This window comes from Macrobrachium nipponense, chromosome 4 (genome assembly GCF_015104395.2).
Source record: "Macrobrachium nipponense isolate FS-2020 chromosome 4, ASM1510439v2, whole genome shotgun sequence".
NCBI lineage: Eukaryota > Metazoa > Arthropoda > Malacostraca > Decapoda > Palaemonidae > Macrobrachium > Macrobrachium nipponense.
The window spans coordinates 24185482-24196443 of record NC_061100.1 but is presented as its reverse complement, the minus strand read 5'-3'; the positions used below and the strand labels follow the sequence as shown (position 1 = coordinate 24196443).

Sequence of the window (10962 nt, the reverse complement as noted above, 5' to 3'; positions counted from 1 at the left end):
CTTAAGTCAAGTTAAGCAACATTGGCTCTGGTCAGTCGTTGGATGGGTGACCGCTCTCCTCGGCGTTGATTCCTTGGGAAGGGATCTTTACCATAATTTCCTCAGTCTACTCAGCTGTAAATGAGTACCTATCCCTGATGGGGTATGGGTTAAATAGCAAAACTCAGCAATATGGAAAGAAATGAAGGATTAAACGACAACGACGTAAATGGAACCTCTGGCAACAGAGGAGCTTCGTCCGGCAACCAGGTATTCAACCCAATTGAAGGGGAAGACGGTCAGGTACTTGGAGGTCGTCATCCAGCAACTGATCACCACAACGACAATAATCAACAGCCTGAGATTGGAGCTACAGAGGCAAAAAGGAAGAAATGGACAAGAGAAGAAAATAAGGAAATATGGAGATGCTACATCAGAAGCAACCCGACGGAAGAGAGGTAATAGAAAGAAAGATTGGTCACCATCTTGGAAATGAGAGTAATAACAACCCCCAACAGAGCAGAGGCTGGCAAGACCAACGTAAGGTAACCATAAAAAAAGAAAAACTGGAACTGGCTCCCTCCCCAACAGAAAGAGAACGAAACTGAAAGGGAAATGTCACACCGGACCAACGAATTACACGAAGACGAAACTGAAGACGATGCCACAGATAAACGAAAGGGAGATGAGGTATCAAACACCGACACCAACACCGACGAAGTAATCAGAGAAAAGGACGGTAATGGGGTAGAAAAGATTAGACCCTACCCTGATGGGGTAGGGTTCCCAGCTATGGGTTAAATAGCAAAAACTCAGCAATGATGGAAAGAAATGAAGGATTAAACGACAACGACGTAAATGGAACCTCTGGCAACAGAGGAGCTTCGTCCGGCAACCAGGTATTCAACCCAATTGAAGGGGAAGACGGTCAGGTACTTGGAGGTCGTCATCCAGCAACTGATCACCACAACGACAATAATCAACAGCCTGAGATTGGAGCTACAGAGGCAAAAAGGAAGAAATGGACAAGAGAAGAAAATAAGGAAATATGGAGATGCTACATCAGAAGCAACCCGACGGAGAGAGGATATAGAAGAAGTTATTGGGCAACATCTGGAATGAGAGGAATAACACCCCCAAACAGAGCAGAGGCCTGGCAGACCAAGTAAGGAACATAAAGAAAAAGAACTGGCTCTCCCAACAGAAAGAGAAGAACTGGAAAGGGAAATGTCACACGACAACGAATTACACGAAGACGAACTGAGAGACGATGCCACAGAAGACGAAAGGGAGGATGAGGTATCAAACAACGACACACCGACGAAGTAACAGAGAGGACGGAATGGGTAGAAAAGATTAGACAATGGATGGAGCCAGATACAGAGAGAACAAAGATCCCCTCCATGAAAGCCTACAACACCAAGAAATTAAGGGAGAAAACAAGTGAGGTCAATGAAATAATGGGCATAATACACACCACCAGTATCACAGAAACAAATAACTTGACATATGCAGGAGCAAGATTAGTAGCAGAACTGATGGGAATTCGAACACCAACACCACCAGCACAACCAACCAACAGAAACCAAAACAGCAACCTCCTTGGAAAAGGCGCCTGGAAAAGCAAATCATGGTGATGAGATCTGACTTGAGTAAACTGAAAGAGATGGCAGAAAAAAGGCTAAGAAGCAAGAAAACAAGGGAGGAACTCAACGAGAAATACAAAGTACAAGAGAGGGGACTAAACAACACAATAGAAGATGTAAAACAGAGGCTTAAGGCCAAAGCACATAAGATCCAACGGTACATGAACAGGAATAAGGGATACCAACAGAACAAAAAACTATTCGGAACCAACCAGAAAAGACTATACAGCCAACTAAGAGGGGAAGACAACCACCCAGAAATTCCTGAAGCCGAACCAAGTAAGAGACTCTGGGAAAACATATGGAGCAATCCGGTATCACACAACAAACATGCAACATGGCTCCAGGAAGGCAAGGAAGAAGAAACAGGGAGAATAAAACAAAGATTCACAGACATCACGACAGACACAGTCAGACACCAACTAAAGAAAATGCCAAACTGGAAAGCCCCAGGTCCCGATGAAGTCCATGGATACTGGCTCAAAAACTTCAAGGCCCTACACCCACGAATAGCAGAACAACTCCAGCATTGTATCTCAAATCACCAAGCACCCAAATGGATGACCACAGGAAGAACATCCTTAGTACAAAAAGACAAGAGTAAGGGAAATATAGCCAGTAACTACAGGCCTATCACCTATACAACTACCTAGAGGAGACAAACACCATCCCCCACCAACAGAAAGGCTGCAGAAGGAAGTGTAGGGGCACAAAAGACCAGCTCCTCATAGACAAAATGGTAATGAAGAACAGTAGGAGAAGGAAAACCAACCTAAGCATGGCATGGATAGACTATAAGAAAGCCTTCGACATGATACCACACACATGGCTAATAGAATGCCTGAAAATATATGGGGCAGAGGAAAATACCATCAGCTTCCTCAAAAAATTAACAATGCGCAACTGGAAATTACCAATACTTTTACAAGCCCTTTCTGGAATAAGACTAGCAGAGGTTTTAATTATCAGGAGAGGGATCTTCCAGGGCGACTCACTGTCCCCACTACTCTTCGTAGTAGCCAATATTCCCTTGACAAAAGTACTACAGAAGATGGATGCCGGGTACCAACTCAAGAAAAGAGGCAACAGAATCAACCATCTGATGTTCATGGACGACATCAAGCTGTATGGTAAGAGCATCAAGGAAATAGATACCCTAATCCAGACTGTAAGGATTGTATCTGGGGACATCAGGATGGAGTTTGGAATAGAAAAATGCGCCTTAGTCAACATACAAAAAGGCAAAGTAACGAGAACTGAAGGGATAAAGCTACCAGATGGGAGCAACATCAAACACATAGATGAGACAGGATACAAATACCTGGGAATAATGGAAGGAGGAGATATAAAACACCAAGAGATGAAGGACACGATCAGGAAAGAATATATGCAGAGACTCAAGGCGATACTCAAGTCAAAACTCAACGCCGGAAATATGATAAAAGCCATAAACACATGGGCAGTGCCAGTAATCAGATACAGCGCAGGAATAGTGGAATGGACGAAGGCAGAACTCCGCAGCATAGATAAAAAAAACCAGGAAACATATGACAATACACAAAGCACTACACCCAAGAGCAAATACGGACAGACTATACATAACACGAAAGGAAGGAGGGAGAGGACTACTCAGTATAGAGGACTGCATCAACATCGAAAACAGAGCACTGGGGCAATATCTGAAAACCAGTGAAGACGAGTGGCTAAAGAGTGCATGGGAAGAAGGACTAATAAAAGCAGACGAAGACCCAGAAATATACAGAGACAGGAGAAAGACAGAAAGAACAGAGGACTGGCACAACAAACCAATGCACGGACAATACATGAGACAGACTAAAGAACTAGCCAGCGATGACAATTGGCAAGGCTACAGAGGGGAGAGCTAAAGAAGGAAACTGAAGGAATGATAACAGCGGCACAAGATCAGGCCCTAAGAACCAGATATGTTCAAAGTACGATAGACGGAAATAACATCTCTCCCATATGTAGGAAGTGCAATACGAAAAGTGAAACCATAAACCACATAGCAAGTGAATGCCCGGCACTTGCACAGAACCAGTACAAAAAGAGGCATGATTCAGTAGCAAAAGCCCTCCACTGGAGCCTGTGCAAGAAACATCAGCTACCTTGCAGTAATAAGTGGTACGAGCACCAACCTGAAGGAGTGATAGAAAAACGATCAGGCAAAGATCCTCTGGGGACTATGGTATCAGAACGGATAGGGTGATACGTGCAAACAGACCAGACGTGACGTTGATTGACAAGGTCAAGAAGAAAGTATCACTCATTGATGTCGCAATACCATGGGACACCAGAGTTGAAGAGAAAGAGAGGGAAAAATTGGATAAGTATCAAGATCTGAAAATAGAAATAAGAAGGATATGGGACATGCCAGTGGAAATCGTACCCATAATCATAGGAGCACTAGGCACGAGCCAAGATCCCTGAAAATGGAATTTAGAAAAACTTACGAGGCTGACAAGTTAGCTCCGGGCCTCATGCAGAAGAGTGTGATCCTAGAAACGGCACACATAGTAAAAAGAGTGATGGAATCCTAAGGAGGCAGGATGCAACCCGGAACCCCACACTATACCCACACTATAAATACCACCCAGTCGAATTGGAGGACTGTGATAGAGCAAAAAAAAAAAAAAAAAAAAAAAAAAAAAAATAATAATTAATAATAATAATAATACCAAAGAATAAATTATAAGTATGATTGAGAAGATTCAATATGAAATTCGAATGGTGCAGCCATTTTGTTTAACCAATAATAATAATAATAATAATAATAATAATAATAATAATAATAATAATAATAATAATAATAATAACAATGCCAAAGAATGAATTATAAGTATGGCTGAGAAGATTCAATACGAAACTCGAATGGAGAAGCCATTCTGTTTACAGAATAATAATAATAATAATAATAATAATAATAATAATAATAATAATAATAATAAAAAGGAGCCTGGAAAAACTAGAGGTTGAAGTAGCTCCAGGATTCATGCAGAAGAGTGTGCTTCTAGAAACAGCACATATAGTGAGAAAAGTGATGGAATCCTATGGAGGCAGAATGCAACCCTGAACCCTACACTTATAAAACCGCCCAGTCGAATAGGACGACTGCGATAAAAAAACAAAAAATTACAATATCTAATTCTGTCGAGAAATTTTGCCATGAAAAAAAGGTTTTTAGTGATTGCAAAATATCGTAAATCTATTAAGGAGCCCAGTACTAATATCAGACAGTAAATTTATTTCTTAATTGCTGTAATGGAACCACAAAACTGGCGATGGTTTCCGGTTTTCCTCTGCAATAAACGTTGTAAGGAATTTTTATAACCCATGTAAAATAATAATACGATAACAAAAAGTCTCAAAACGAGATAAGGTGATTATGATGGAAGGACAACCAACGACCTTCATTACGGGTAAGCGAGCATTACAGAATCCCGCAGCGAGATGACGAGGGGGAATCCCCTCGTCCCAGCTGATGAGAATTGTCAAATGTAGGTCTTCGTTTACATTACCTTACTTCCTCCCCCGTATGGAATCCTTCTAAGGTTCGTAGGATATTCTGGAAGTTATCCTGTTCAAAGGAGACGCAGAGCGTAGACTGCGTGTAATTTTCTCCGGTGTCATTTGATTAAACCGAAACTGCAAGACTGGCAGGCGAGGAGTAATAGTAAAAAAACAGATTTAAATTTAATTTTCTTCCAATGTCGTTGTTACTATTTTTTTTTTATAAAGACGTCTTAGTCCTTTTGTTCTTGCTTGAGAGTATGTTGATACGATTGCCATAATAGTCAATTCAGTTTTTCATTTTACCTTTGAGGAACATTCAAATTACGCTACCTAGAAAAATTATAATATATATATATATATATATATATATATATATATATATATATATATATATATATATATATATATATAGAGAGAGAGAGAGAGAGAGAGAGAGAGAGAGATAGAGAGAGAGAGAGCAAAACTAACTGATTTCTACACGAATTCCCAAGGATCTCAATAAGCCATTGAAAACTAAGCTAAAATAAGCTAAAAGAAGCCAGCTATCACTTTAGTATCGTAACTAACTTCACTAACCGCAGCATCTACGTCCTAAAAGGTAGCGCGGAACTGCTGTATATAACCTCATTCTTCTGTGTTTTACACTAAATTGATAAGGGGGAAGCATTTGAATAGGTACTAAGATATCTGTGAATCCTCTTCAGGCTCCAGAGAAGATGTGGAGAGTATTTTTGTTGTTATATTTTGTTAACAATAAACAAACTGAGCTCTGTCAGTAACATGGTCTCAATCTCTCCTCCTGTGGAAAGCCATCACAGCCTCATTGAAGCTCCTGTGTATAACGACATTAACTCTGTAATGTAAAATGTAATGTATGTACAACTATGGACTTATTCTGTATGTAACAAAAAAATCAAGGAATCAGTTTCAGAGGAATATGACGTAAATGACATGCTATAAGTTCGATGTCATCGCAAATTACATAAATATTGCTTTTACTATTATCATGGCAAACTCACCAGTATAATAGAGTTTATAAAGAAATAAATGAACCATACTTCCCTCTGCCTCTGCCCTATGGATTGCTCAGACCAACCGAAGCTCCCATAGTAGGCCTTCCACGATCTCACCGGAATTTGCGTACCAATTCCAGTCCCTGAGACGCATTGCGTCAAAGGATCTGAGAGAAGCAGCTGGCGCTAAATTGCATGAGGGGAGCTTTGGCCAATCAGCAGGCTGATTGCAAGGAGGTTTCCTTGCCTTCAGTTACCATGCAAAAACACACTTCCTGTCGCTTTGCCCGCGTTGTCATGTTGTTTGAACGTTCTTCAGAGGACAGACAAGGAGAAGCGACAATAATGTCCACAAACCCAACTACAATCGTTCTCAAGGGATTTCAACATAAAACCGTCGAACTGACGTGAAAAACTTTGTCAAAAGATTGGTTTATATTCTGATTCTTAGACTAAGAAACAGAAGGGACAGGCTGACTCATATGATAGTGAGTCAAGCCGAAATAGAACGTAGGAGTCATGCGCAAGAGAAGTAGTGTTTCTCGGATTGGGAAGATTTTCGGTGTTTTCTGATTATTCTGTATTTTTTCTTTATGTTTCTTCTTCCTTTTTTTTTATTATTCTTTTAATTCTTGTCAAACATCCACGTTTTCTTGTTATGTCCGTTATCCGTTCTGAAAGTCGATTCCTAGTCGATAGTTCCTTTTCTGGTGTTTCGACTCTAAATACATTTATGATAATAAGAAAATGCTCATAGCAGCATGAGTCTTGACGTGGAGAAACAAATCTACTGCTATGTAGTTTTACATATATTTGAAGATAAAACTGTGAGGATGGCTTTTGGGAATCTGTTCGGTTTACCTTTTCAATCTTGGAAAGGGGAACCAAACATACTTATCTTTAAATATGTGTACAATTACGTAGCTGTGGATTTGTTTCTCCAATAATAATAATAATAATAATAATAATAATAATAATAATAATAATAATAATAATAATAATAATAATAATAATAATAATAATAATAGTGGTGGTTACTTCTTATTTGTTTCCTTTCTACTCATGTTATACATGAAACATAAAACAATTTCTTTTTACAAAACGAATATATTTTTCCCTCCCACATAATCTGCGCTACTGGCTGAGGAATTTTCGTAAAGAAAACCCTTCCTCTTTAAGCTTAGTGTTTTGTTTCCAGTGGATGATAACGCATCGAATGTCTTAAAACATAGACAAACTGTATTAAATGAAAAAAAAAAAAAATTCACACTGCTTTTATGGTTATTTTCCTTCTTGGTTCTTTGCGTAAGACGTTCTCTCTTCTAATTTATGGCCGATTTCCAAGGCCTTGCGGTTATCTCCAAACCATATCAAAATGCCATAAAGAAGTAACATTAACCAATAAAAAACTAAGATGCGCTGTCACATTTTTCAGTCAGTTTCCTTCCTTCAAATATTGATGATGTCTTAATGCTTTCGAATGACTCCAGTAGCGTAAGAACACAGGAAAAATGAAAAGACCTCTAAGATTCCGGTAGGTTTTATACCTTAAAACATTAGCAAACTGGAATCTTTTATGGAAATTGAAATGGATCAGGTATAAAATCACAGCTGGCAACTTAGTTATTTGCCTGTTGAGTTATTTGTATATAAGACCAATCAGAATCTTAGTAACATTGAGATCTAACCTACTACTCCGCTGAGGAAGAGATGGTAATCTGTGTTCTTGATATGAAGTTGTATTTGAAGTCATATTATCATTGAGGATGTCCTGCAATTCAGGGGCATGATGTTTTGTTCATATACTTTGATTTATTTTGTTTCTCCCTTTTCTGCCTTTGACAACTGGTTTACTAGGTTTTAGTTGAAACTGAATGAAAAGTAAACAATCTACAAGGTTTTTAATCACTTTCAAACGTCCGGACACCGCATTTAAATTCACGCAAATATTAATCTTATTCTGTGAGACTCACAGTCAATTTCTGCTCTTTTCAGATGCATTCCCCGATGTTTATCAAATTAGCAGTGATGATGGGCACTGCCCTTGTGGCAGTACACAGCTTCAGGCTGAGTCCAAACACCGGAGGAGGCCTGCACATGAATTCTCCCCTGGGAGAAAACGCTGCACCTTCCTTTCCTCAGTGGCAATCCCAAATGCCCCAAGTAGGATGGCCCTTAAACTCAGCCGGTCCTCAAGTGGTCAGCCACCCTACCGCCTTCCAAACACCAGAACATTCAGGTCACAACTTCCCTCAAAGTCACACTGGAAGTGACCAGCTTCGAGAAACTCAGAGACCTACGACGTCTCAACCGGCTCGGGATAAATCCCCATCCAAGGCTCCTTCACAGGCAGATGCAAATCCCCTGTCTGTCAATAGTTTTGGATTTCAAGAACTCCCAGTAGCAGAGATCCAATCCCCTGGTAAGCCGGCAAGGTCTCCTACTCTCCCAACGGCTGCTGGTGGTGACCATTCCATGACGCCCGTTCCTGCGAGTTCCAGTCTGCCTGTCCAGTCACCATCCTTCACAGTCCGAGGAGTGGATGGAAGTTACTCAGTCATAACACCTGTAACACTTTATGTTCCTGTGAACTCCTTTGGGGGAGTTTCAGCAACTCCAATGGCAAATAACGTCATGGCATCATCCAGTGCGGCAAATATCCAGTCATGGTCTGGAACGACTAAGAATGAAGTGCTACCAATGATCCCATTCACCTCTGTGAACTCTGGAAACCAGCTTCCGTTGTTTGTTCCAGGATTTAATGGCAACGTTGCCACTCCATATAGCAACAGCTTTACTCACGGGCAATTCTACAACTACCCTGGTTTCCCTTATCTCACATATAATTAAAAATGGCTATAACAACTACAATGCATAGGTTAATCAGTTAATTTTGGGTTATGGAACAAATATACTAAGTTTTGATTTTGGTTCGTGAATAAGTTTAATAGCCAGTTGGAATAATGTATAAACTTCCCCCTTGAGAAACTATAGTCAAATAAAACAAATAGCAGTCAACTTTAACAGTGTTTCATTCTTTTATCAAGAAAGTACATGAAGTTAATGAATATAAGAATGCGTTCATACAGTTTCATGGTCCAATACAATGATACGTGCAATATATGTTTACGATCTGTAAGTTCGACTGAGACCATTTAACATATCATGAACACTAATTCTACCATTTTTGGGGCTTTCTGGATCGAAGAGACAATATTAATTTCTAGAGTTTGATTGATTATTGTACTTGGTTTCCACATATATGCTTGTATATATATATATATATATATATATATAATATATATTATATATATGCATACACAAACATATATGTGGAAACCAAGAACAACAATTAATCATATGTTGAAAATAATATTGTCTCTTTCATTCAGAAAGCCCCAGAAATGATAGAAGTTAGTAAATATGAATGTAAATAAAATGATATAATTAAAAAATTTTAAATATATATATAATATATATATATATATACTGAAAATTATATATATATATAAATATATATATATATATCTATATATATATATTATAAAATATATATATATAAAAAATATATATATATATAAATATATATATATATAATATATATAATATATATATAATATAATATATATATAATATATATGTGCGTGTGTGTGTGTGCATATGCACGTGTCGGCCGATAACCGCTCAAGGAAAAATACGAAACAAAACAAAGTTGTAATAACACCTGAATCCCCATCCCTCGAAATCAATACCTTTTGAAAAAGTTAAGAGGAGAGATCTAATTCTGTTTTCATTCCGTCTTTAGGCCTTCAAGTTCGGTATTTGATTCCGACTCTCCTCGATTTCCCCCACTGGAGTGTTTCAGTATGAGATATGACGTCCTCGAGGCGACTGGAGACGTCTCTTGACGCAGACGAAGAAGCGTCGCTGTCGTGTTATAAAAAAGAAAAAAATGTTTTAAATTTCATTACAACTTGAATGATGCTTCGTGAGGCGTGTGGTATACTATACTCGTTTTTTTTTTCATCTGTCCACCCGCCTGTGGTGTTTGTGTATGGTAACACTGCGTCCCGGGCTTTAAATAGTTACGCTATGTGTAAGCTTTAGGTAAATAAAAGGATATCTGGGTGTACATTTGCAACTGAAAAGTGTTTTAATAATTTACTGTACGTGAGTTACACCGTTAATATTCGAAATCAGATATTGTTATTATTGTTGAATGCAAGCTGCCTTTTCGGGGTGGCGAATGGAACAGCCGTCGTAAATTCCATTTAACGGATGCTAAACCAAGTTACGTCATATCATATCTGGCTAAAACGCACTTTATAAAAATTAAAAGTATATACTGATATACTTACGTGTAATGAAGTAACACGTAGCTTAGTAGCAGAGTAGGATGGTCCAATAGAGTTGACATCTTGCCGTAGAGAACAGCGAGAGAAGCAATTTTCCCGCCACTGCGTCTAGCTGTTCCATTCGCCAACCCGAAAGGCAGCTTGCATTCAACAATAATTACGATATCCTATTTCGAATATTAACGGTGTAATTCGCATACAGTACATTATTAAAACACTTTTCAGTTGCAAATTTACCACCAGATATACTTTTATTTACCTAAAACTTACACATAGCGAACCTATGCAAACACCACAGGCGGGTGGACAGATGGAAAAAACAGAGTATAATCTCAGAATCGTTCGAGGATTGTTGGCAGAGTCGGTAACTTCACTGAAGTCCTGATTTCTACTTTGTGTGCGCTGATTCGAATCCACGAGAGGACGAAATTATTATCA

The 10962-nt window shown here is 38.8% G+C and overlaps 1 protein-coding gene across 1 annotated transcript in view; it reads left to right on the top strand.

Moving 5' to 3' along the window:
• The first annotated feature begins 398 nt into the window (after positions 1-398).
• LOC135211302 (uncharacterized) overlaps positions 399-10962 on the top strand; it is a 38586-nt gene continuing 28022 nt past the window's right edge. The window contains exons 1-3 of the mRNA XM_064244619.1: positions 399-437; positions 571-756; positions 8165-8993. Of these exons, the coding sequence (XP_064100689.1) occupies positions 399-437; positions 571-756; positions 8165-8993 (1054 nt within the window). The remainder of the gene's footprint in view (positions 438-570; positions 757-8164; positions 8994-10962) is intronic.